This window comes from Oryctolagus cuniculus, chromosome 6 (genome assembly GCF_051225735.1).
Source record: "Oryctolagus cuniculus isolate XC-2025 breed Fujian yellow rabbit chromosome 6, ASM5122573v1, whole genome shotgun sequence".
In the NCBI taxonomy this organism is placed as follows: domain Eukaryota; kingdom Metazoa; phylum Chordata; class Mammalia; order Lagomorpha; family Leporidae; genus Oryctolagus; species Oryctolagus cuniculus.
In genome coordinates, this window is record NC_142872.1 from 2,089,162 (window position 1) to 2,114,926 (window position 25,765).

The 25,765-nt window shown below is 53.1% G+C and overlaps 2 protein-coding genes across 5 annotated transcripts; one reads left to right on the plus strand and one right to left on the minus strand.

The window, feature by feature from the left end:
- Nucleotides 1-27: 27 nt before the first annotated feature.
- Nucleotides 28-16,812, minus strand: LOC149125927 (E3 ubiquitin-protein ligase TRIM58-like). Of its 4 annotated transcripts, none has more exons than XM_089334726.1 (6): nucleotides 16,314-16,804; nucleotides 14,088-14,183; nucleotides 10,854-11,084; nucleotides 8,570-8,592; nucleotides 8,374-8,474; nucleotides 28-185 (listed from the first exon to the last, which is right to left on the minus strand). In XM_089334726.1, exons 1-6 carry the CDS (start codon nucleotides 16,731-16,733, stop codon nucleotides 163-165), a joined length of 894 nt encoding a protein of 297 aa, XP_089190852.1. In that variant the 5' UTR covers nucleotides 16,734-16,804; the 3' UTR covers nucleotides 28-162. The 4 variants fall into 4 exon arrangements, with proteins under 4 accessions (XP_089190852.1, XP_089190853.1, XP_089190850.1 ...); XM_089334727.1 differs by lacking the exon at nucleotides 28-185 and adding an exon at nucleotides 4,381-5,273; XM_089334724.1 differs by lacking the exon at nucleotides 28-185 and adding an exon at nucleotides 5,280-6,512 and having other exon boundaries at nucleotides 16,314-16,812.
- Nucleotides 16,813-22,769: 5,957 nt separating this feature from the next.
- On the plus strand, nucleotides 22,770-24,278 carry LOC149125928 (olfactory receptor 11L1-like). The gene has a single exon (XM_089335604.1). The coding sequence runs from the start codon at nucleotides 23,307-23,309 to the stop codon at nucleotides 24,276-24,278; it is 972 nt and encodes a 323-aa protein (XP_089191730.1). The 5' UTR covers nucleotides 22,770-23,306.
- Nucleotides 24,279-25,765: the final 1,487 nt, after the last annotated feature.

A 25,765-nucleotide genomic window follows, 5' to 3' on the forward strand; every position in this document is an offset into this window, starting at 1 on the left:
ATCATCAGACTTACTGTTTGCTGTGTTGCAAGATTTGAGTTTAATGTTGGTGCGTATTAAAGCACTCCTGTGCACTGTGGGCGGCCGTAACGACACAGTCTGGAGAAGTAGGACGATTGTTCAAGACAATCGAACGTCTACCTTGTTTAATGTTTTGTTTTTTCAATGCATTAGGCCAGGAGGATCTGTAACAAAATGAAAGCAGCCAATTACTTTGAAGAAGCATTTCACAGAAAATAATGCCATACAAGCACCTAAGTCACTTTAAACATTGTGAGTGTCCTCACAGAGGCCTGTGCTAGGAAAGCTAAAACACAAATGCAGCATTCCTCTCCACACAGGTGAGTGCTTGGAAACCCAGCCCTGCCCAGAGGTCAGAAGTGGGAAATGCCACTCCCATGGACCCTGGGTTTATGCGGAATGGCACCTCTCAGCGATCCCTAAAATATTACTGTTTTAAACATACACACACACATCTTGACACTGTGTTATACCTTCACTTATCTAATATGTTGAAAGGCAGTGAGACGGAGTGATGAGGGGAGGTGGAGAGAGAGGGGTGGGGATGCATCTCCCTTCAGCAGCTTCACACATGCCCTCACAGGAGAGCCGGGACCAGGCAGAATCTGCGGGCTGGCGCTCAATCCAGCCATCCCACATGGATGACCTGCTGGCTCTTAGTGTGTGTGTGAGCAAGGAGCTGGCGTTGGGAATGGAGTTGTTCCTGCAACCAGGCACTCTGATTGGGTTACAGGTATCCCAGTCAGTGTCTGATCTGCTATATCGAACACCCCCCCCCATAAGTGTCATTTTAACAAAAGAAACAAATGTCTCCCATTGAACTTAAAATCACGCCTTTACTTTGGCCTCACTAATTCCACGTCTAGTAATGTATCCTGCATTTATTAACTCCCAACTGATATACAGCCACCCCTAGATTCTTCATTCTTGTAGCCCTGAAGTAGAAAATACTTTGAAGTAATGCACATGGGTGACGTTCCAGGCATGAGTCAACAGACGACGACACCGCTTTGAGCTGGAGACAAATTTCAGCAACGTCTCAGAAGTATGTGTATGTGACATCAGCCGGAAGTTTATCCAAAAGAATAATACTCTAAACAAGTGGGAAGTTAAATAGAGCATAGAGAGAGGTTGTGTGTAGTGTCACTGCATTGCCCTGTCACCTGCTCTCTCTCTGGGGATACATCACGAATTGTATGATGGAGATCCTGCATACAGTGGAACACAGGGGTGTGTGTAGGTGTGGCTGGGTTTTCCCTTAAACAGCACCAGGATCTCCAAGCACACACTTCCAGCTCAGGGCGACTTTCATTTCCCATGACCCCGTCTTTAACACCTAATACCCAGCGAGCTCATGGCGTTGGGAAGAGCACGTGTGTGTGTGGTAGAACGTTGGAGTCAGAGGATTCCCTATGCACTGTTTCCTGTCCTCTGCACTCGCTGCTGCATCCTCTTCACTCCATCATCCCTCTCAGGGATCATCGTCCCAGCCACCTTACTAAACAAGAATTTCCTAAAATGAAAACAGTGAACAGCAGGGAGAAAGGCACAGGTCACTGCAGTAATTCCACCGCACCTGGCAAAGCTCTGTGCAGCCTCAGGGTCTCAGTCGCAAGCCGGCTGTAACAGGAGAGCGGAGTGGTGGCCGGGGCTGACTCTGGATGCCAGGATTGTCTCCTGGCCGGGCTGGTGGGCAGGCTCCCCTGGGGACTTGCGCAGATTTAAAGGGGACGCTGGACTCAGGCTTCCTAGCCACCGTGCAGCCATCTCTCCTCTCAGAGAAAGCTGCTGATGCCCACTCCTTTGGGCCCTGCCCCCCGCCAGAGTCCCCCAGAGGGCATATCATGCTGTCGTCCAAACCTGGGTGGACTCAGCAAAGATGAGTTTTCAAATGGGCAATAAATAAATAAATGGGAATAAATAAATGAGGTTTTTCAAATGGTGGAATGAATGCTGCTTCTCTCCCCAAGCCCAAAGCACAAGCACAGGGCGGGAGGACTTGTCCCTGCAGTGCCCTGGGGCTGCCGCACACCTCTCAGGAACGTTCAAGCCTGACCGGGTGGGAAAGGCGGATCCTGTTCAACATAAGGGTCCTGGTGCACAGTTCTCTGGGCCTCCCACCCTCCCCAAGTCCCTCTGCAGCCACCGTAGACTGGATCTTGTTGGCCCTACTTAGGCACCTTTGCTTGTACATAGCAAAGTGCCCTGCACGTCACATGGATTTGTCACCACTGTCAAGGTTCCCCTCCTGGTGCCGACCAGACCAAGCCATCTCTCACACCTGGCACAGCACAGGTGCTCTGCTAAGCTGGGCCACCCACCAGGTGACCAAGCACCATACAAGGTCCCCTGGAAGACCTAGTACTGCACTCTTCAAATCTCGCCCTCCCTACCCCCCACCACAGGAAACAGTGCCTCTCCGTGACGCCACACTACGGGCAATAACTGAATCCTCCAGCAAACAGACCAAGGACTGCAGACCGGGGGTTGCTCAGACGGTGGCCACCCACTCGGGGGACAGTGTAGCTGGGAGCCTGGGAGCCCAGGGGTGTGCCCAGAGTCACAGGGCAATGCCCTTCTGCCCAGGGTGCTGGCAGAGCAGTCACCACCCCCAGTGCCCCTGCTCCATCTCAGATGTGTTTGCACCCAAGCCATAGCCAGGACCCATGCTTGTCTCAGCTCCTGGAGACTGGGGCACTCACAGGATGGACGATTTCAGTTCATTTTTAAATGCTCACATTTTTAGATAAAAATGTAGCTTTGAAATCTTAAAATACAGATAAATCTTTAAACCTGGAATATTAAAGACCTTGAAAACAACGGAAGCAGAAGCGTGGCTGGCAAGCAGAGACACGCGGGTGCCCTCGGGGCAGGGGGTGCAGGCTGAGGGGTCCTCTCAGGCAAAATAAAACTCACACCATAGATCCCTTTCCTTGATTCTGCTGACGAATCCTAGAGAGTCCTTCCCCCTACAAGGTCTAACTCTAATGTTTAAAAAATGTGTTTCTTCGTGTTGTCTCCCCACACTTTCGTATTTAATCTTTTGAGAATAAATCTGGTGCTTGCCCCGGCAGCACATATTCTAAACTTGTAACGATACAGAGAATAAATCTGCATGGATAAATGCACTGCTTTGTGAGACAAAGCACAGGAGGCACCGTGCGGCTGCCCCGTGTGTGTCTGTGTCTCTGCATCTGTCGGCACCAGCACACTCCCTGGCCAGGAGGGCGATACTCAGATGCTGTTTCTTTAGCTGTCAGGCACTTCCTCAAACCCACAGCCAAGTGCCGACATCTGAGCTGGGCACCCCAGTGCAGAAGCTACTCACCATCTCATTCCTGCACTGTGGGGCAGCCTCAGAAGTCAGGGCCCTGGAGGTGTCTTCCCCTCCACTCCCACACAGGTGCACCTGCACCTGCACCTGCAGGAGGAAACGCAGGTGCCTGTCTGGGTTTGGCCTTACCCTCTGCAGGTCTGCGACGCTGCCTTTGTGCACAGGGCGGTGCCACCTCTGAGCTGGTGCAGCTCCTTGGGGGAGGGATGCCAGGGGCCAGGGGCTGGTCCAGGCTCACCAGCCTCCCTCAAGTGTGGGGGCTTCTGACCCCTGGGGGCCCTTACTGCACTCAGGCCTGCATCTCCTCAGACTCCCCCAACTCCCCAGGGTCTACCCAGAAAATGAGGATCCTGGGATTGTGCTGCTTGACGTAAAAGCCATGCAGTCCCTCAGGTAAGCAAAACCAGGGAGTCGATGTGTTGTTGTCAACACAGCAGTTCCCTAGGCACCCAGGGGCCAGTGTTCCCAAGAAGGATCACGCCGGTGAAGAGCCCGAGCCCGGGCGAAATCAGCCCCGCCCTACCCAGAGGGACACCGCGAGCGTTCCCTTCCTCCTTAGATCTCCAGAAGCAGGGCAACTGGGATTGTATGCCTTCCTTTCACCACGACTTTCCCAGACTAAAAGAGCAAGCCTGGTGCACTGGGTGGGGGATGACGTCACGGGGTGCACGTTCACGTGAAGTGAAGTCAGGTGAAGGCGAATGCTCAGGCACTGTGGAGCAGACGTCATCACCGAATCAGAGCAAGGAAGACTCTGCCTGCAGGTGCGTGTGCACATGTACACAGGCAGGTGCATGTTCTACACACATGCAGGCACCTGGGCTCCCTCCTCCTCCCTGAGGAACATATGAGCAGACTCGCAGGGCACACGGAGCAGGTGGGATCACCAGCACCACTCGGAATTTGTCCCCGACTTCTGCTGCCGGATGAGGCTGCTGCACTTCCAGCCGCAGATCCCCCTCCTCCCAGTCCCCTCACTCAGGGCTCTCTCTCAGCACCCTGCAAAACACCTCCACAGAACACTCTCAGATCCATTATTTAATTCTGCTCTCCAGACAGTGAGTCATGCATTCATTCAACAAACATGAACTGAGCAAGAACCAGCGTCTGAGGTGATTGGGAGATGTCACCAGCAGACAGAGATCCCTCCACTGCTGATGCTCACTCTTTAGCAACAAGGCAAAGAATAAATAAATAAATAAATAAATAATAAAGTGCACGAGAGTACCATACACTAGAAGCTGATGCAATATATGGAGAAAGTCTCCATGAGTCCAGTGCCAGGGCTGGGACCCTGAGCCCTGGGTGGGCGGCTGTGTCACCCACAGGATTCAGCAGGCTTGGCGTGGAGGGAGCAGTCGGGGGACCTCAGCGGGTGGGGGATTCCAAGCAGCAGCCAGAGTTTGGAAAGCCCCACGATGCAAGCATCTGCTTGGTGTCAACCCAGCCATAAGGCCAGGGGAGTTGGAGCAGAGCGCAGAGGGAGCCGGAGCCAGAGAAGGGATCAGAGTTCACCTGCCTTGGGCCCGAAGCTCTCCACTCTCAGTTGAATGGGAACTCAGGGCAAGGGCACCACCATCCTGGGCACTGGATGGCAGCCCTGGCGCTGCTGCACTGAGAAGGGTGGGGGAGAGCCTGGCGGCCAGCAATGGGGCAGTTAGGGAGCTCAGGGCTCTGGGATCTGGGCTCTGGGCAGGCCCTGAAAGAGGTGCTCGTGGGTTCTACGCATGGTGGAATCCAGAAGGGCGCCAACAGTGTGTGGCTTCCAGAGGTGACCAGCAGGTGCGCGGCCTCCACAGGTGACCAGCAGGGTGGTCTCCCTCAGATGAAGAAGTCCAGGAAGCTCTCTTCTCCTTAGAGGCAGGCGTGGGGAGATGCAGGGCTCAGTTCCAGACACTTTGCGTTTAAGCTGTGTAGGCTGATGTCAGGAAATAGATACGGATGCATGAGATTGTGCTGGTAACGAATCAAAATTCCAGAGAAAATCGCGGAAAGCTTCTCAGAATCGGGTAAGAAAAATGAAGAGGCGATCACGACAGGAGAGCCAGGGCGCGAGGAGCGAGGCGGTGGCGACGGCGGTGGCCAGCACCTGAGCACAGCTATGGAAGCTGCGAGGGCGCGGGGACCGAAGTGTGGGTGGCACCTGGGCCCAGGTATGAGGGCCACGAAGGCGCAGGGAGTGGTCCACACCTTGTCTTGGGAGAGCATGGGGTCCACACCTTGTCTTGGGAGAGCATGGGGGTCAACGTTAGTGTGAAGCCACAAGGTAAACACACCACTGCGGTAAGGAGGAGAACGAGGGACAGGCAGAGGCGCAGCGGGGAGGAGAGCGGCGCAGGGAGCCGGCACCGAAGGTGGCGCCCAGGGGCTGCGGAAGCGCCACTGCCAAGCCGCAGGGACCGCAGACCCGGGACGAGAGGGCCGGGGAGCAAGGAGGTGAAGGTGAAGGCGCAAGAGTCTGCCTACACATAGCCGCTGGCAGGGAGGAAGCCGCGGGACACGTGCGGAGCGCTGCGGAGCGGAGTCCACTCCCCCCCCGCGCGCTCCTCCCGCGCACAGTTCCGGGGCGCTCCGGGGGCTTGAAAAGGACAGTGCCCGCCCTCCCCCGGGCCTCAGGCCGCCTCCTCTCCCTCCCCGGCGTCGCCCAGCGGCTGCAGGACCAGCGGCGTGCGGTCGCACACGAAGAAATAGGGTCGCAGTATGCCCGCGAAGAGCTGGCGGAACGAGTAGATGTGCGCGCCGTCGGCGGCGTCGTAGAAGGACACTTCTCCCGCCTCGTAGTCCAGGAACACGCCCACGCGGCGTGGCCGGCGCGAGCGCACGGCAGGCGCGGGCGGCGAGGCCAGCACCAGGTATTCGTCGTCGCGCAGCAGCCACACGGCCCAGACCCCGTGCTCCGGGGACGGCGTGCTCTCCCCGGCCCGCGGCGCAGCGTCTTGGCACACGCCCAGGCCCCACTCGGCGCGCTCTCCGATGGTGACCTCCCAGTAGTGGCGCCCGGACGAGAAGCCCTGCAGGCCCAGCACGCACGGCCACGTGTCGAAGCGCTCGGGGTTGCCGGGGACGCCCCTGGGGCGCGCGCCATCCTGCACGCTGCGGAGGTCGGCGGTCAGCAGCAGGCTGGGGTGCGCCGTGGCCGGGTCCAGCTTCACGTCAGCTGCCGGGGTCGTGCGGAGGAGTAAAGGGCGGATCAGACCTCGGTAGGGGCCGGGCGGGAAGCACCCCCACATCGCCCCAGCCTGGCTCCAGCAGGCAGAGCGCGCACCTGTGCCTTTCTGGCACCTTCGGCGGCCACGGCCCCTAGAGCCAGGTGTCCTCCGGCGCAGACTCGGCCGCAAGGTCCTGTCCTCTGGATGCGCCGGCAGGCGGGGACCCTGTTGCACGGTGCAGAAGCGTTGGAAGCCCCTAAACCCGTAGGAAGTCCTCATGCGTGCTTAGTCTGACTCCTGCCAGACTCGCCAGGCCCTGTTCGTGGCATGGGGATTTGGTGAGGCTTGTTGCGTGTCCAGAAACAATATACTGGATGTGCTGTGTGCACAGTTAGACACGCGCGACCACGGAGGGGCCCGAGACCCCCAGGGGCCGTGAGCTACCAGGGACCCTGAGCTCCACCTGGTCTCACCCAAGACCACCCACCTGGTAGTCTACCTTGTGGCTCAAGAGTTCTGAGAAAATGGGAACTCAGACAAATCAGAAAAGTCTAGCTTATGGCACGTGCACAGTGAGACCCTGTCTGACTTTGGAGCAACCTTAAATCATTGCGCAATCAACATGATATCATCAGCATTGTGGTTTTGTGCAGTGGGTATTCCAGGTGCATGCTGGGAAGCCACATGCACAGAGAGCAAAGGACTGCAAGTCCTAGATGTCAATCAAAACTGCCAGATGGAAAAAATCTTCTATGTCGGTAGATTGGAAGAACTGATACCATCTAAATGCGATTTACAGATTCAGTGCAATCTTAATCAAAATGCCAATGAATTAACCTAGATGTTCATCAATTGATGACTGGATAAAGAAAATGTGGTATATATACACTATAGAATAATGCACAGCCATAAAAAGAATGAAATCCTGATTTTCACAAGATGGATGCACCTGGAGACCATTATGTTTGGTGAAATAGGCCAGAACCACAGACAACCGCCACATTTTTCCTGATTTGTGGTAGCTAATATAGAGAAGATACAAAAATTAATGTCAATGAGTGAAATTGACATCTTGGGGTTGGGTTAGTGTTCATTCCTGCTGAACAGTAGTCTTCCTGCTTTTACCTGTTGAACTTTTAGTGACACATTCAGCCTGCGACTATAAAGTAAATTAAAAATATGCTATTGCAAAACTTTAGGAAGAATGAAAGAGCAAAAGAGGAAGGAAGGATGGGAGAAGGAGGCAGGGAATTATCTCAGAACTGTATCCATGAACTACATGAAATCTGTTGTCTATATAAATAAACAACAAATTTTAAAAATCTGCCAACCATGAACCTGGCGGCCACATCTGGACTCTCCAGAGAAATGACAGCGTCTCTTAGACCCCGCTGAAATGCCTGGGGCAGGGTAAGTGGCTGGACAGCTCAGCTTGGGGGCTGGGTGCTGGAGGAAACAGTGGGGTGCTTTGCGCACTTAGCCCTCAGCCCCTGGGGCTGGCACTGTCTCTGAACGGTGCCAGAATCCAGCTGAACAAGGGTATACATGCCAAGAGGGCACTGCAGAATGGCCATCTGGTGACCAGAGGTGCTGTGTTGCCCGGCCATGTGAGAGCACAGGCATGCCTTCCTCTCCCTCATTCATAGCCTTCCTTCCCATGGCTACCAGCACAAGAAGGGGGTACAACTCTGTCAGCGTGGGTCTTGGGGTCAGAGGCTGTGGCCCAAAGTCCCAGACTCCTGCAGCAAAGCAGCTGCAAGATCTCGAGAGAACGCTTTGCTGCCATGGCCCCTGCAGCCCACCCACACAGAGCAAGCGCGGAAGCCCCAAGCCCTAGGCACAGCTCTGCAGGTACGAGGTGCTACGTACCCCGGAACCTCCTCAGCATGTCTCGCATGCCCGGGATGCGGCACAGCGTCCTCAGCTCCAGGGGGATGGTCTCCAGCTCCGGGCGAGTCACAGCCTCACTTCTGGATGGGGCACAGAACCAACAGTCACAGGCGTGGGCGGGGCCCCGCCTGCCTGCTCTGCCCACCCCTCTCTTGGAGATGCAAAGTCGACATACCTGCCCAAGGCTCCTCCTACTCCCTAAAAGTGAAAGAGACACAAGGGTCAGACCTCTGAGCTGCCCCTCACACCCACTCTGGGCACGCTTGGAGAACGCTTGAGAACTATGGGGAATTTGTCTTGTTTAAGGTAAAACTGTCGGGGACAGTGCATCTGCCTTCATTCAAGCCTCACTCCCTGTGGGTCTGCAGACAGAATCAGCCCGCACAGCACCTATCCACTCTACCAGTGCTAGTGTTTCCCTCAATCGATATCCTCTCACTTGGGTATTTTAATAAAGCATCACATTCTGCATCAATTGCAGGTGGAATTAGGGTGTGATGGATCTAAACCCGGAGAATTTGAGCAATCATTGTAAGTACAGATGTACAATGTCAGCCTTGATGTCTCTGCGAGAACCCCAAATTCCCAGTGCTTGGACACAGATGGCAGAGCTGCTCATTTGGGCGTCACCTAATTAGATAAAGCAGAAAGGCACTCCCGTCTAGCAACATTTTATCTTTGGGGCAGTTGTTAAGTAAGTCACTCCTCTCTGGAAAAAGTCACCCATCAGAAAAACTGACTGGTGTGAAATTCATCCCCCCGCCCTCAGCCCAGGACTGGAAGGACTGTGCCTTGGCTGTGGGGAAAATGGCAGCAGGGAAGGAAGGGAAAGGTGAGCGGCAAAACAACTGTCTACTGCTGAGAGCACTGCTGAGTGCCTACTGTTTACATGCATGCTCTCCCTGCTGCTTCTCTTATACATGAGTGCCTTCTGTTTACATACACCTTCTCCCTGTGGCTGCTATTATAGATGAGTGCCTTCTGTTTACATACACATTCTCCCTGTGGCTGCTATTATAGATGAGTGCCTTCTGTTTACATACACATTCTCCCTGTGGCTGCTATTATAGATGAGTGCCTACTGTTTGAGAATATATTCTCTCTCAGATGTCTGTTATTCATTTTAACACTTATTAGGTGCTAAGAAATTTTCACTTTAAATAAGATATTTGAGGTATTGTGAGGTAAGATAGTGAATGTCACTGAGAATATTGGGATTCCTGTGTTTATTGCTGTCATTTAGAAATTAATTTATGCCTGACTCCTTATTAATTCATAAGGAAATGTGTTAATAATACATTTGACTTTTACATAGATACTTTGAAGAAGAGAAATTTAAATAGCAATGTTTTGTAAATAAACATGTTGTAGAGCTAATTTATTGAAGCTCCCTCCCTGTCAGAAGCAGGGTTCACTGACTGCTTGCAAGCATTGCACAGATCACTCACGTGACCATGTGTGTGCATGGTGCCCGCGATGTCTGGAGCTGCCTTAAGGAGGGGGACTCCAGGAAATCCGTTCAGAATTCTGGGCCGATACACAGAGGATGCCCAGAAAGTTGCTTTCCCTTTCTGTTTTTTTTTCTTCTTTTTATTTACTTATTTATTTCATTTGAAAGGCAGAGAGACAGACAGACAGACTTTCTCATGCACTGGTTCACTCCCCAAATGCTCACAATCACCGGGACCAGACCAGGCCAGGCCAAGGCCAGGAGCCTGGACTCCATCTGTGTCTCCCTCATGGATGGCAGGCACCCAAGTACTTGAGTCAACACCTGCTTCTTGATGGCAGGAAGCCAGAACTGGCAGCAGAATTGGGACTTGAACCCAAGCAAGCTGATATGGGGTATGGGCATCTTCACTTTGATGGCTGAATTTCTCCTGCAGATTCCACAGAGACAACACGCACAACAGCAGCCAGGGCTTTCCCCACGCTCTCAAGGGGAACTCAAAGTGAACAGCTCTGTGCCCTGTGCCTGGGCCCTATGCCCTGTGGCTCATGCCCTGTGCCCTGTGAGGCCTCTGCCTGCTCTCCATTCCCAAGCAGACAGAGACTCACACGGGAGTACTGGGATGGGCACAGGGCACCAGCTAAGGCATCAGCACCAGACCTACAGTTTAACGTGGGGTTTCCTGCTGCACAGTGTGTTGCACAGTGTAACACACCCAGCATCCTTTGGGTCCCCAGAGACTTCTGGACTGGACACGGGACATCGCTGAAAACCAGCACAGGCACCACTCACACAGGGCTTCTCACTGCAGCTGGCCTTCTCCTAAATCACTACATGGACTTCAGCTGTTTAAATATTTAGGCTCTGCCTTCCCCATGCACAACCCGGTTCTCCAGAGCCCCTCGGACTCTGACGCTGGTGTCTAGGGTGAGGACGTCTCCTTGGCGGGTAATGCCAGCACTGCCTGTGACATCCCTGAGCCTGCCCATGCCCCAGGGCCTGGCCTCACCTCCAGCAGGTCAAGGTCCGGGCGCCGGCTCCGCTCCTCCAGCTCCTCAGCCAGCTCCCTCAGGGCCTTGTTGTGCTGGGCCAGCCGGCTTTTGCTGTCCCGCAGCCTCTGCAGCGTGCCTCGCTCCTCTTCCTCCAGCCGCCGCAGCTGCAGCTGCTCCTCCACGGCAAGGTAGCCCCGATGCTTCTCAAACTCCAGCCGGAAGCGCTGCCTCTGCATCTCCACCTTCTCCTGGAGCCGCACAGGGGATGGCACCGTCACCACCTGGGGCAGAGTGGCCCGGCTCCCACCTCCTGCACCCACTGAGCTCTGTAACTCCGTGCACTGACTACCCTACGCCATCCACAGGGGAGTGTCTGGAAAAACGGTTGGATTTTGGTTCCAATGTCGCCACAGGCTTGGAAGGGGAGGCATGTTTACATCCCAGTGCCAACGCCATATATAAGATGCCACCCAAGAGCTCAGGATTTACTGAGTTGGGACAACAGCGGCCAGCACACCATGGCTGCACTGTAGAAGATACTGCTTCCCCTGTGATGAGCCATGGGAACAACACAGACAACTGAAACGCAGGGATTAGAGAGACCCCCATGGGCGAGGGTAGACAGGGAAGGCTAGAGGCTAACAAACACAGTCACCGTGAACCCAACCTGAGGTCATTGTTCTCTACACAGCCAGGACAGACTGCAGGTTCCTGACCACTAGCTCTGTCAGGCCCTGCACAGAAATAATCCCAGTCCACCCTACTCCCACACCCAAAAGTGTTGAGTGGATCTAAGGAATGTACATTGCTGTGGGATTATTATATCTACATGTTATTCTTGTGAGGTTGTTTTGTGGGAAATAAGGTTTTTTTAAGATTTATTTTTTTGAGAGAGTTACAGAAAGGAGAGAGAGAGAGAGAGGTCTTCTATCTGCTAGTTTACTCCCCAAATGGCTGGAATGGCTGGAATGGCTGGAGCTGGGCCATTCTGAAGCCAAGAGCCAGGAGCTTCTTCCAGGTCTCCCATGCAGGTGCAGGGACCCAAGCACTAGGACCATCTTCTGCTGCTTTCTCAGGCCACAGCAGAGAGCTGGATCAGGAGAGGAGCAGCAGCTAGGACAGGAATGGGCATTCATATGGAATGCCAGAGCCACAGGCTGAGGCTTAGTCTACCGCACCACAGCGCTGGGCCCAGGGAAACAGCTTTGAAAGAGTACGAGAGGCAATTCACCCTCTCACAGCAGGGCTAACAGGGATTCCCTGCCCCAATTTTCACATTATGACTTCTCGGTTTGATAAAAAGATAAAACCAGTATCTTTTTTATAACCCCAATGATGGTTCGCTCCAAGCTCACAAGACTCAACTCCTTGCTCCAATATTCCATCCCTACCTCTTTCTACCACTTTGTAAGTCGCTAGATGCATGCAGTCCCAGTCTCTTTCCAAAAGCAACCAACTCTGAATTCTGTAATCGGATTTCTGTGCTGAACAACTCACGTGAATATGAGTGATGCTCCTGCATGTTGGAGCTCTGCTGTTGGCGCATGGGGTGCCTAACAGCATGGGACGAGAGCGCGTATCAGCCAGAGCAACAGGGATGGTGCTGGGAGAAGGAATTTGGCTACAATTCATGGTCTGTTCACACCATCCTAAGCACTACAATTATATCTTCAGGGATAGAAAGATTAGGTGTTTTTGTGAATTTAGAGCTCACATGTATCAGTCCTGTCTTTGTTGCATTTGTCTCCCCAGGTACATTACTGATGCAATGATCACACAAGTTCACTTGTCTTTGAAAGGGACCTTAGGATCATCTCTATGTTAGAATGATTCCTGGAGGGTTTAAAATAATATAGGACTCCAGGTCTTGGGTACAGGGGTTCTGAGTTCTTAAATCTATGGTCAGGCTGGGATTGAACATAGCTGACTTGGATCACTAGGTAAAAGTAACAAAAATTGCTGATTAATGTCTATTCTTATCTACAATTTACAGAGCAGTAGGAACATATAAGACCCTAGTGGAACATTTTTACAATAAAATGGTCCTTATGGAATTACCTAGAGTGTGAGGCTAAATTTTCCAGTAAAACAACAAGGAAAGAATTATAAAAATAAAGAGAATGGTCAGAGAAGGTTGTTGGTAGAAAGAGAAAGAATAGCAACATTCTATAACACAAACCCTGGCTGCCATATTATATAACACATTGCATATATAATACACACTGAGTTTATAGATATTATAAAACACATTGCATATATAATATCCAGGTAGAGGTTATATATTATATAACACTGTGTGTGTAATACATGCATAGTTTATATACATATGGCACATTGTACATAAAATTCACACATTGAGTATATAGATATTATATAATACATTGCATATATAACATACATGTGGAGTTTATATATGCATAGTTTGTGATACACACATAGCTTGTGTACATATGGCATATTGCATAGTTTATAGATGTCACATAGCACATGGTTTCTACAGTTTCTCAGTCTTGCCGCTACTGACCTTGATCAGACCACTCTGGAGTGAGCTGCAGGGACCGTCCTGTGCCTCATGGGGTGTTAGCTGCATCCCTGGCTGTGCCCACCAGTGAGATGCCATCCCCTCCAGTGTGACAGCCATACATACCTCTGCATTTTGCAACACGTCTGTTGGGGAGGATGTGAAATCTTCCCAGGTTGGAAACTACCACATGTGTGTGCGTGTGTGTGCATGTGTGTGTAAATGAACTAAGTGGAAAGAAATCGGGTTGGAGAGGTGCTGAATGGACAGAACGCCTGGAGGGATTGGCTGAACAAGGTTGCAGGTTCTCAGGACGACCCTGTCCGTAAGGCAGATGTTACTGGCTGCACTCCATGTGTGCAAAGCCGTGAGGTTGTCTTTATGTCAATGCCCTGACAGAAACATTCGTAAACCAGGAGTGGCAGAAGGAAGCTTAGCCCTCGGTAGAAGGGTGCAGCCATGGGCGTGCAGCAGGGTGAAGATGGCAACACTCCTTGTTTATAGTGAGGACTGGCAGTGTCGGTAGAAGTGAGAACAAGGGACGCCATGACTTATGGGCCCTAGAGGGCTCAGGATGGCGCTGAGATGTTTGTCCCCAGCAGCAGGAATATGGAGAAAGGCTGGAGCAGGGAGGGGCAGTGGCCGAGTGACCTGCAGACTGACTGCACCCTTCAGTGAGAGCCCCTGAAGCCCACGGTCAGCTGGGGTTCCGGTGCCCACAGCCACCTACCTTCCAGATGACCGTCTTCTTCCCCACGTTGGCCTCCTGCACCAAAGCTTCCTCCAGCTCTTTCCGCACATGCTCCAGAGCCCTCTGGAGCTTCACCTGTTAGGGAAGATTTTCCAGAATCATTACTGGTGCCCTGGGTACCCGACGTCCCCCCAGAGCCTGGGGCAGCACAGAGCCCAGCTACAGCACAGCCCACACAAACACTCTTGGTTAGTGTCTAAATGAGCATGGTGCAGTTTAACACCAGACACAGCCAGAGAGTCATCTACAACCGTGTTCATTGCATCAGTCTTCACAGGAGTAAAGCTGATTTTTAAAACATTGAAAGTCAGATAGAGAAAAAGATTTTAGATTAGCCAGACAGAGTAAAGGTAATATGGTAACTAACAGAGCACCTAAAAGGTAATCCTTAGCAGTGAAACTGACCCTTTGAGAAGTGATGACTTTGAACAGCCCTTGTCTCGACTGTTGAGGAGGTGTTTTATTTTTCTTTTCATACTATTTGTTGAACTCTTTACTTAGTGCAGGGTTCATCTTATGAGTATAAAGTTAACTGAGAATAGATCTTTGTAAAAAATAAGAAGGGGACTAGGAGAGGGAGGAGGAAGAAGAGTGGGAGGGAGGGTAGGGTGGGAAGAATCACTATGTTCCTAAATTTGAATATATGATATGCTTGAAGCTGGTATACCTGAAATAAAAGGTTTCTAGGTTAAAAAAAAGGTAAGGTATTGAAGGATATTTAATAAGAAATACAACACAATGATAGATAAACATGTTGTAATATTTATCTAATTTTCATTTTTTATTTGAAAAGCAGAAAACCAAAGAGGAGGAGACACGTAAACATGCAGAGAGGACTTCCACCTGCTGGTTCACTCCCCAAACACCCACAACAGCCAGAGACAGGCCAAAGTCCACAGCGGGGGACTCAATCCAGGTCCCCCACATGGATGGCAAGGACGCCAGTACTGCAGCCATCACTGCTGCCCCCCCCCCCAGGTGCTCATTCCCAGGAAGCTGGGTTGGAAGCAGGCATCCCAAAAACTTAAATTGTTGGCCAAAGCCCACTCCATTACATCTCACGAGTCTAAAGCAGTTACAACAAAAGCTCTGACTGCAAAGTGCAAGTCCTACACGAAGGGCAATGCTGCAGAGCACACCGGTGGGGCGGCATCTGGGGAGGTGCAGGCGCTGCATTTGCCAAGGCGCAGGTGCAGCCTGCAGGTGGGGAGAAGCAGTCTCTGACACACACTGCCCCAGAAGCAGGGAGGTGAGAGCAAGAGTGGACAACAGTGAGGACACAAATTTCGCTGGAGGCCAAGGCTGGGTACACCAAAGGCCTCAGAAGCATGACTTAGCACCTGCTGCCGGGGTTAGCGCTGCACTCCTATTTTATTCAAAAAATAACGCAGAGAACAGCTTTAGAAAGACCTCCAGCCTCACTCCAAACGGGAGGAAGGAGGGATGGCTTCTACCTGGAAGGTGCCGGACTCACTCTGTAGATGGTAACATAAATGAAGAAGGAAAAGCAGACGAGAGGTTTGCAGAGGGAAGGTGAGGGGAAGGAGCCCAGGCCCTGGGCTAAGGAACTAAGTAGCTAAGGAAGTTACTGCGCAGTGGAGTGGGATGGCCCAGTGGTTAGCACCCGGGGAGACAGGAGACGGCCCCTGGCCTCAGGTGTGGCCCCGAGAGTGGGTTCAGAGCTGGTGCAGCAATGTGCCCACCAGGAGGCTCAGATGGCAGTCCGGCTCTGCTGGGCTGGGCAGCCCAGGCGTGTGCTCTGCCGTGACCTGTCGAGCCCAAGCCACTCCCAACGATGCCCACAATGGTGGCTCCATCAGTCACGCCCACAGAGCACCACGCAAAGCCATGCAAGGTGCTGCCCACCTGAGACTCCCAGCGAGAGCTCGCCGCAGATGCCCCATGGAATCAAGACCCCGCAGGGCACTCGGCCTCCTCCGGGCCTTGGGCACCCGCAAGACACGCCGTGAGCGACATCAAAGGGCTGGGAGGGCCTAGGAATAGCGGCCAGTCTTAAGGAGGCGTCCCCAGATGACCAGAGCCCGGACTCAACCAGCACAAGCAGGCAGACCCCAGGACCCTGGAGCGGTGAGGGTCACACCGACCGGAGCCTCTCTGGCCTCACCTCGCGGGGCCCAGGAGCCTCTCCTGTAGCTCCCAGGAGCCCCAGCTGGCGGCATCCGAGAGCCCCACCCGGAGCCTCACCTGGTAGCGCGCAGCCGCCTCGGGCAGCGGCGCGGTGCGGTGGCCCCGGTGCTCTGCGGCCGCGCACACCCAGCACAGCGCCAGGAGCTCCTCCTCGCAGAAGCGGCTCAGTGGCTCCCGGTGCCGCGCGCAGCGCCGCGCCCCCGCCGGGACCGCCGCCAGCCCCAGCCGCCGCACGCTGTCCACCAGGCCGGCCAGCTGCCGGTTGGGCCGGAGGCTCGCGGGCCGGAAGGGGCCGCGGCACTGCGGGCAGGCGTAGACGCCACCGCGCGAGCTCTCTGCCTTCTCGCACAGCTCAGAGATGCAGGCGCGGCAGAAGCTGTGGCCGCAGTCCACGCTGACCGGCTCCTGCAGGAAGTCTAGGCACACGGGGCAGCGGGCCTCGTCGCGCAGCCGGTCTGCGGGCGCCCCCGAGGCCATGCCGCGCACCCAGGCTCCGCCGCCCTGTCTCGCTGGGCCACCCCGACCTTCCTCGCTGCCCCTGTCAGTCTCCGCCCAACGGGTTTATCTGCTGCCCCGGGCTGGACTCCAACTGAGCCACTCCCGGTGAAAGCCGGCCAGTCTGCCACCCAGAAAGACAGCGACAAAGTGACATCCCTGGGAGCCTCACCTCTGGGGACCTGGTGCTTCCAGCCGTAGCCCCAGCCGCACCTGCACCCCACACCCTCACCTGGGTGTTGTGCTGCACCTGCACCCCTCACTCACTTCTGTGACTGGCTGTGAGCATGCTAACAGCAGGTGTGCAGCCCAGCAACAAGTCTAAACAGGAGACCATTGTCCAGCGCAGTTCAGTGAGGGTCTGGTAAGAGATGCACCAGGGTGTGCAAAGCAAATCTCGGAGGGGGCACAGATGTGGGCTGAGCTATTTCTTAGAGGAATGCTTCAGAAGAGCCCACCAACGCTACCCCTGTGGACCAGGAGCAGGAGGCTGGACAGAGAGGGTGGCATCCCCAGAGGGAGGCACAGTCAGGGAGGGCGCCCAGGGAGCAGACAAGCCCCAGGTATGATTGTCAGCAGGACTGAGCACAACTGTGGTGTGCGTGAGTTTGAAGCCATGGGTGGGGCAGGAGCCTGCAGGCCTCCGCCATTCCTCAGCACATGGCCGTGCTTCTCTGGGGCTGTGAAGAGGTTCAGAAGGCACAGAGTGAGGGAATGCAGGACTCTGTCCTCAAAGAGCCGTGTGAGCTGCTGGGAGAGACTGGCACAGAATGTGGCAGACACACACCGCAGTCCTGGCCAGTCCTGCAGGAAAAAAACAGACTTGGGAGGCGGCTCAGGGACCAGGGCAGCCCCTGAGGGCCTCTGAGCTGACCTGTGAGGGTGAATATCAGCTGGAAAGGAGGAAGAGACCCCCTCTGAGGCTGCAGGGGAGGGGCAGTAGGCCCCTGCATGACTCAGCGGTTCCAGGGCAAGCGGAGGACTCAGGGCCTGGTGCATGGCTGCAGATAAAGCTGGGGGCAGGCGGGTCCATGACTCAGGCCTGGCAGCTCCTGGAAGGTCTAGGGTTTATGGTAAGAACAAAGTCTTGCCTTGGAGCTCTGCGGGGAGCAGGGTCGGAAGGATTTTGAGGCCATCTGTCTGAAGGGTTAGATGGGTCATTAAAATGGATGGACTCTGAGAACAAACACAGGTAAGCGAAGCCTTGGAGAAGAGAGCAAAAGGGCAGAGGGCTTCGAAGAAGGAGAGCAGGCCCTGGCTGCAGACTGCAGGCCGTGCCACCCGCCGCAGGCTTGAGGCAGCTGTGCCAGCCCTCAGACAGCAAGGATGCCCAGGCTGCCACTCTACACAGAGCTCAGAGCACTGAGTGAGCTGGCTGCCGTGGTACCAGGCTGCCACTTGTACACGGAGCTCAGAGCACTGAGTGAGCTGGCTGCCATGGTACCAGGCTGCCACTCTACACGGAGCTCAGAGCACTGAGTGAGCTGGCTGACGCGGTACCAGGCTGCCACTCTACACGGAGCTCAGAGCACTGAGTGAGCTGGCTGCCGTGGTACCAGGCTGCCACTCTACATGGAGCTCAGAGCACTGAGTGAGCTGGCTGACGCGGTACAGTTAACAGAGGTCCTGGCACTTGGCATGTGCATTTCAGTGAAGAAGGAAGAAAGAAAGGAAATGACAAAACAAGTGGAGGAGGGCTAGCTGCATTAGGACAGGGAGGGTTCTACTTGAACACTTAACTGTTTTGCTTGAAAGGCAGCGAGGGAGGGAGGGAAGGAGCAAGAGCTCTTCCATCCACTACTCCATTCCACTGATGCCCGCAGCGGCCAGGGCAGGGCCAGGCTGAAGCCAGGAGCCGGGAGTTCCATCCTGGTCTACCATGTTGGTGCAGGGACCCAAGCACTTCGGCCATCATCCACTGCCATGAGGGTATTAGTAGGAAGCTGGGTTGGAACCCAAGTGGGACTGGATCCCAGGTACTCTTACATGGAGTACAGCAGCCTAACCACTGTGGCACAATGCTCACCCCAGGTGTTTTTAATTTTGTTCACTGCTGTGTCTCCATACCTACAGAGAGCACCTGGCACACAGGCACCCTCAGCAAATACCAGTGGGAGGGACCAGGGCAAAAGAGAATGGAGAGGACTGGCTAGCTTATCATAGGAGTCTCCCACAGGTGGCTTGAGGGGCCCAACGTGAGGTCTGTAGCTGGCACATTTCACATGTTCTGCATTCCGTGTTCACACCTGTACATGACCTCACTCCATGTTTACATGCTCACATATGATGCCTCATTCCATGTTTACATTCATAAATGATCTCTATGTTCACACCTGTACGTGACCTCAGTCCATGTTTACATGCTCATATGTGATGTCTTGTTCCATGTTTACACTCATCAATGATCTCCATGTTTACATGTTCCTGTATGATATCTCATTCTATGTTTACACACTCTACATGATTTCACTCGATGTTGGGAACATGACCCATGGCTGCCTCCCTGGGTCGGGAAAGCTCATGGATTAGGTGGGAGACAGCTGGGCAAGCTTGGATGGGAGGGGCTGGGGTCAGGCCTGTGGGATTGGAAGGAATTTAGTCCTGGATGTCCATGTGTAAGGCTCTGGCTCCTGCAGAGGCATGGGTGCTCCGGGCACTGTCACTCCTGTTTTTTGGTTTCTCCAGCCTGGCTTCCACCTTCTGTGCCCCCAGGCCGCTTGGCAGGTGGTTCTCAGCTCTGGGGTCCCTCTGTGACCCCGGGCTGCTTGACGGGGTTCTCAGCTCTGGGGTATCTCTGTGCACATGTAGCCCAGTCCTAAAACACGTGGGCTTAGAGGAAGTGATCAGAGCCAGCTTCAAGACCTGGATGCCTAATGAGAGGGTATGAGTCGGGCGTCACAGCCATGTGTGACACCCTCTCTCCCTCGTCCCTTCCCTGACTCCAACGTTTACAAACATAACCTCCCAAAGAGTTTAGCTAAACTCCCTACACACACATGCCATCCTTCTTGTCTGGGGGTCCTCTCCATTTGTGCCCCAACTTCTCTGATTATTGTTCCTTGTTGCTGTTCTTGAGTTTATGTATAAGAAAAGAAAACAACAGAAAGAGAAAGATGCAGGAGGGGGGAGAGAGAGAGGGAGAGAGAGAGAGATCATCCATCTACTGGTTCACTCTCCAAATGCTCCCAACAGCCAGGGCTGGGCCAGGCCAACACCCAGAACCAGGAGCCCCACCGTGGTCTCCCACATGGGTGGCAGGGGTTTTGCCTTCTTCTGGACCTTCAGAACACGGCTGTCTTGGACTTGTGTCTCCCGGTGTAGCAGCTCCTTAGGTAGACCCCAGCAAGAGCCCCCCCACTTCAGCGTGTGGCCACGGACCCGCAGCATGCAGGCCAAAAACAGCAGCACCCCATGGACTTTGCTCCTCCTCAGGCAGCTACGCCTGCAAGTTAGTGCAGTCGCTTCTGTGTATGAAATTAGAATAGACTTAGATTTCAGGAAGCACTTCGGCACCTGCCTCTCTAAGACATCACTTCCCTGATCAACACAGCACAGCCACAGCTCCAGAGGGGTGTGGAGCCTCAGTTCCAGAACATTCTTCCTTTTCCTGGACCAAAATACATTTTCCTGAAGCCTCCACCTGTCCATGGCATTTTTAACTTTAGGATGAAACTGCAGTCGTAATTCCTCCCTGAAAACCACTTCTCTCCTCTCTCAAGCTGTCTTGTCTGCAATGGAGGCGGCACCCCCAGCCTCCATCATGCTCTCCCAGCACGACCCTGAAAGCCACGATGCTGTCCATGGACTGCACACTGATGACCCGGGATCTCATGGAGCATGGACCTGGACCCCTCATGGAGCATGGATCCGGAACCCGAGGCAGGAGCTCCAGGCAGTCTGCAGGCCCCGTGCTCACAGGGTGAGCACCAGATGGCTTGCCTTTCATTACGTTGAGAGCAAGCACCTTTCGCTGTGGCTAGAGATGAAACGAGGACCTGTGTTTGCAAACTGAAGTTGCCTTAAAGAGCTCCTGGGAACAGAATGAGCCCATTCTGGTGCAAGTATTTTTGAAATCCATGCTTAGCTTCTTCCTCAAAGACCCCACGTATGGCCCCGACAGCCAGCTGTTCTGGCTGGGACTGGTGGTGCTGTGGTACTTTGATCTGGTGGCCTTGAGCCAATCACTCTCTTTCTGGGCCTCTGAGTTCCTTCTTCTAAGTGGACACTGGACACGCAGACCACCGTGAGGGTGAGGTCATGTGTGCAAGCCACTCAACCCTGAAAACCAACTCAACGAATGCTCCACAAATGGCAGTATTCTATATTTTACAGTGAAGTTAGGCTGTGATCTCAGGGAACTGTGGTCATTTCTCTTATGTTCTAATGATTTCTGGCAGCCATTTATTAGCATAAAATGCCAGTAACTGACTGGGTAAAAATACCGTGGTAAAAGATAGTTATAGGACTTCAGATTTCTCTGTGCACAAGTTAATAATGCACCTGTGAAGGGCACCTTCAAAACAGCTTTACCGAGAAATATAAAAGAAGAGTTTTGGAATATCACTTTAGATAAAGTTTGAATAAAGATATCAGGGAATATATTGTTTTTGTGTGCTACGCATCATTGGGTGTTTATTTTTACTTCAATGCAACTATTAATTACTATGCAGTTACTTAAAACAAGTTAACAATAAGGTTATGAAGGTCAAGTTGAGAAATCAGTAAGATTGACAGTTCCGAGGCTCCATCACCCCGGCTGCCGTGGTGTTCACAGGAAGGCTGTCCCCGCCCACAGAACACCCCGTTTCAGTCCCTGCTGCTCCATGTTCCCCATCCAGCTCCCTGCTAATGCTCCAGGGAGGTAGCAGATGATGGCTCAAATCCTTGAGCCCCCGCCACCCATCTGGGAGGCCTGGATGGAGTTCCTGGCTCCTGTATCCAGCCTGGCAGAGCCCTGGCTGCTGTGGGCATTTGGGGAGTGAGCCAGCAGAGGGAAGATCTTATCTATCCCCCTCTTTCTCTGTCACTTTACCTTTCAAATAAATGTTTTTAAAAAAATATTTTAAAAATGACTAAAAGGGTTTTGGAGAGAAAATTCAGGTTTCTTGTGCCTATTCCAGAAGAGCACAGATTGGGTCTTCAAAATTTAAGTTTTCCCGGTGATATGAATTATTTAGTTTACCTAGGTGTACACAGTTGTCAAACAGCCACCCCTGTAAAGTGTGGCGGCAGAAGCTACTCAGTGAAGAGTAACTTCTACATGTTTGGTCGTCAGAACTGTTCCATCACTAACTGCCTACTTCTTTCATTTTGGAGGAACACTCTTGTCTGATTCAATTTCCAGTTCAGCATTGCCGGGGCCTGTCCTAAGTTCAGTGTTTCCAATCCTATTTCCAGCAGAGCATGGGAGCTGCCACTGTCCCTGGTGGGCAGATTCAAGTCTCGGAAGGCCGACCTCATTGTTCATGCACCTGATTGGCAGCTCACAGGAGAGTGTCTGGGGAGCAGGGCTCTCAAGGGCAGGTCCCCAGGCGCCCCATGGTTATTGAAGGGAGGCAGCTGCTTCAACCAAACCCAGCACCAGCAGGAGATGGCAAACTGCAGATCTGATGATGGAAGCCTAGTGCAAGTTAGGTTGGAGGAGAGTAACCCGGAGCCCGGGGCAGGGGCAACGCAGGGCTCTGTGCACTGGCAGGGGGAAAGGGGGTTTCCAGGGAGAAGGAGGAGCTTGCTTCAGCCTGTAGTGCACGTGCTGGGTGCTGCGTCCCACAGCCCAGATCTCCAGGTCTGGTTGTTGTGGCTGCGGACATCAGGCTGGGAAATGAGCCCTAGCTATGGGGGCACAGCTCACCTTTGCTTGTCGGTGTGGAAACTGTCACTAATTCTGCCCCAAGAGGCAAGCGTGTGCCACACTAGTAACAACAGTGACCAAGACAGAGTTCTCAAGAAGTCAGCGGCTGCTTCGTCCATGTAAGACTGCATGGAAGAACAGCAACTGTCTTAATTCTGTTTATTTTAATACAATTTCAAAGAAAGCTGCAAAACAGGAGCTTAGCTGCATCTCACTGCGTGGCACTGATGCCGACCCAGCCTCCTGGGAGCCAAGTTCTGTGCTTCCCTCATCCCGATGAGATTTGAGGTAATGTCAGCCCTGGGAGGTAACCCCAGCAAAATCACAAGTGGCAAGAGGCAGGGGCTTCTGTGTTAGGAAGGGTGAGCCGGGAGTCGGGGTTCAGCAGGGTGGCAGCTCCCTGGGCCTGTGTGAGCTCTGGGAAGATCCGCACCAACCCCATCTTGATACTAATTCTATCTACTTAATTAAATCAAAACGGCACTTACACAGTCTCCCTCTGTGGTCTTAGTCATGTTCAGCTGTATCTTGTTAAAGAGACATGGAATTATAGGTTCATGCCTCTGGAAAGCTGTACCCAGAGACATCAACTATTAGAAATCCTGTCTGGAGTTCCAAGCATGAATATTATCAGCATCTTTTGTGTTCTGTGCGTCTTTTCTGTGTTCTGTGCCTCTCCCCAATTTCTCTGTCCCCTGTAGGCAATGGCCATGCCCCCGAACAAGTCCGCTGTCACTGAGTTTCAGCTCCTAGGGTTCCAGAACATTGTTGAGTGGCAGACTCTGCTCTTTGCCATTTTCCTGGCTGTCTACACTCTCACCATTGCAGGCAATGTTGTTGTCATCGCTGTGGTGAGCCAGCAGCAGCTGCTGCACTCTCCGATGTACTCTTTCCTCAAACACCTCTCCTGTCTGGAGATCTGCTACACGTCCACCACCGTGCCCCTTCTCCTCGCCAGCCTCCTCTCGGGGGGCCGGGCCATCTCCTTCTCCGCCTGCATGGCACAGCTCTACTTCTTCGTGTTCTTTGGGGCTACCGAGTGCTTCCTCCTGGCCATGATGGCCTGCGACCGCTATCTGGCCATCTGCCGCCCACTCCACTACCCTGTCCTCATGAGCCCCGAGACCTGCACCAAGCTAATGGCTGCCTCCTGGCTGATGGGCGCTGGCACGGGCTTTCTGCCTTCCCTGATGATCTCCACGTTGGACTTCTGTGGCCCCAACCAGATCAACCACTTCTTCTGCGACCTCCACCCACTGATGCAGCTGTCGTGCTCCAGTGTCCGTGTTCCCGAGCTGGCCATCTTCGTCCTGTCCATTGCCGTCCTCTGCATCTGCTTCTTCCTGACCCTCATGTCCTACGTGCTCATCGTGTCCTCCATCCTGAGGATCCCTTCAGCCTCTGGCCGGATGAAGAGCTTCTCCACCTGCGGCTCCCACCTGGCTGTTGTCACCATCTACTACGGCACTATGATCTCCATGTATGTGCGCCCCTGTGCCCAGCTGTCACCAGAAATCAGCAAGATTGCTTCTGTCTTCTACACTGTGGTCACCCCACTGCTGAACCCTGTTATCTACAGCTTGAGGAACAAAGACTTCAAAGAGGCTGTTAGAAAAGTTGTGAGGAGGAAGTGTGGTATATACAGAGTTGGAGTGAGAGGAAGCTCCGTTGTTTGATAAGGAAAGCTGCAGAGGACACTTGATGGACTGAGTGAGGCCTGGGGTGGTGGCTACAGAAGCTCTGCTGATGTCCCTGTGGGCCCAGGATGGACCCCACAGGTCAGAGCGGAGCAACTGCTGGCGGGGGTCTCTGGCCAACAACCGATCAAAGGTGAATGGTCTCTGTTAAACCATGCTGGGGGAAATTTTATCCTTGGTTGCTTTCTTTTACCATCTAATGGGAATCAAGATGGTAACATTCCAGGGCCTTGTGACTACACACATGTGAGCTTCAGATTGTACGGGATTCCTCTTTTCTTTCAATAGCCTTAGGTACAAAAGTCTCTATAACTTCTAAGAACTGTTGGGAAATCCTTAGGACCTTGCAGACCTGACCCTAATGGGACACTGGTGTTTGTTAAACAGCTATGGAAAGAAGGAATGAAAAAGAATATGTGTGAAATGGGCATTTATCCACAATATCTACTAGGCACAAGGAAGAATAGATGAGTATTTTTGAAGTGCCAAGTATTTGTGTGTAATAACTTCTAATGAATGAATTTCTAATATCTTTTTTCAATGCAATTATAGGGGTGAGAGGGAAACTGCAAGTTATTGTGTTCTATTGTGAGTTCTGGCTGGCAAAAGATGTGCACTGGAAACCGAGACCCTTTAGTATTTTCTTTGATTCTGTCAGTGCTGAGAAGACTTCTCATGCCCATTGCTCTGGTCATTAATTCCACAAATGTTTTCTTTCTTTCTTTCTTTCTTTCTTTTTTTTTTTTTTTTTTTTTGACAGGCAGAGTGGACAGTGAGAGAGAGAGAGAGAGAAAGAGAGAGAGAGACCCTGGCTGGGGCATTGCAGCCGGTGCACTGTGCTGATCCGAAGCCAGGAGCCATGAGATTCTCCTGGTCTCCCATGCGGGTGCAGGGCCCAAGCACTTGGGCCATCCTCCACTGCACTCCCGGGCCACAGCAGAGAGCTGGCCTCGAAGAGGGGCAACCGGGACAGAATCCAGTTCCCTGACTGGGACTAGAACCCGGTGTGCCTGCACCACAGGTGGAGGATTAGCCTTGTGAGCTGAGGCGCCGGCCCAAAATGTTTTCAATCCCCTACTACATGCCAGACCCATCCCAAGGACACAGTCTTATGGAAGGGGCCAGGGCAGACTCGGCTTCAGTGTGGCCTCCAGTATGGAAGGGAGGAGAGACGCATACAGAATCATAAAGAATGGCTCATTCATACTACGACCAGCTCAAACAGCCAAGCACAAGCTGGGGCATAAACTTGGCTCAACACTGCCTGGAGAGCCCTGTGTTTACACAGCACTTCCACCTGCACTCAGGGAGCAGCAGGGAGTGCCTGGGCCACCTGGGGGCACGGCAGGAACTGGGGAGACAGAGGAAGGAGGAACATGGAGGGAGGACCAGCAGGTCAGGAACACCAGAGGAACCAGAGGACTCCTCACCTGCTCTGAATTCAGCCCCTCCTAACACCAACCCTT

Coding starts and splice junctions, on each gene's coding strand:
- LOC149125928 (XM_089335604.1), top strand. CDS start 23,307: ATGGCCATGCCCCCGAACAAGTCCGCTGTCACTGAGTTTCAGCTCCTA.
- LOC149125927 (XM_089334724.1), bottom strand. CDS start 16,733: ATGGCCTCGGGGGCGCCCGCAGACCGGCTGCGCGACGAGGCCCGCTGC. Junction 14,184..16,313: donor AGGCGGCTGCGCGCTACCAG/GTGAGGCTCCGG, acceptor CTTCCCTAACAG/GTGAAGCTCCAGAGGGCTCT. Junction 8,475..8,569: donor GTAGGAGGAGCCTTGGGCAG/GTATGTCGACTT, acceptor TGCCCCATCCAG/AAGTGAGGCTGTGACTCGCC.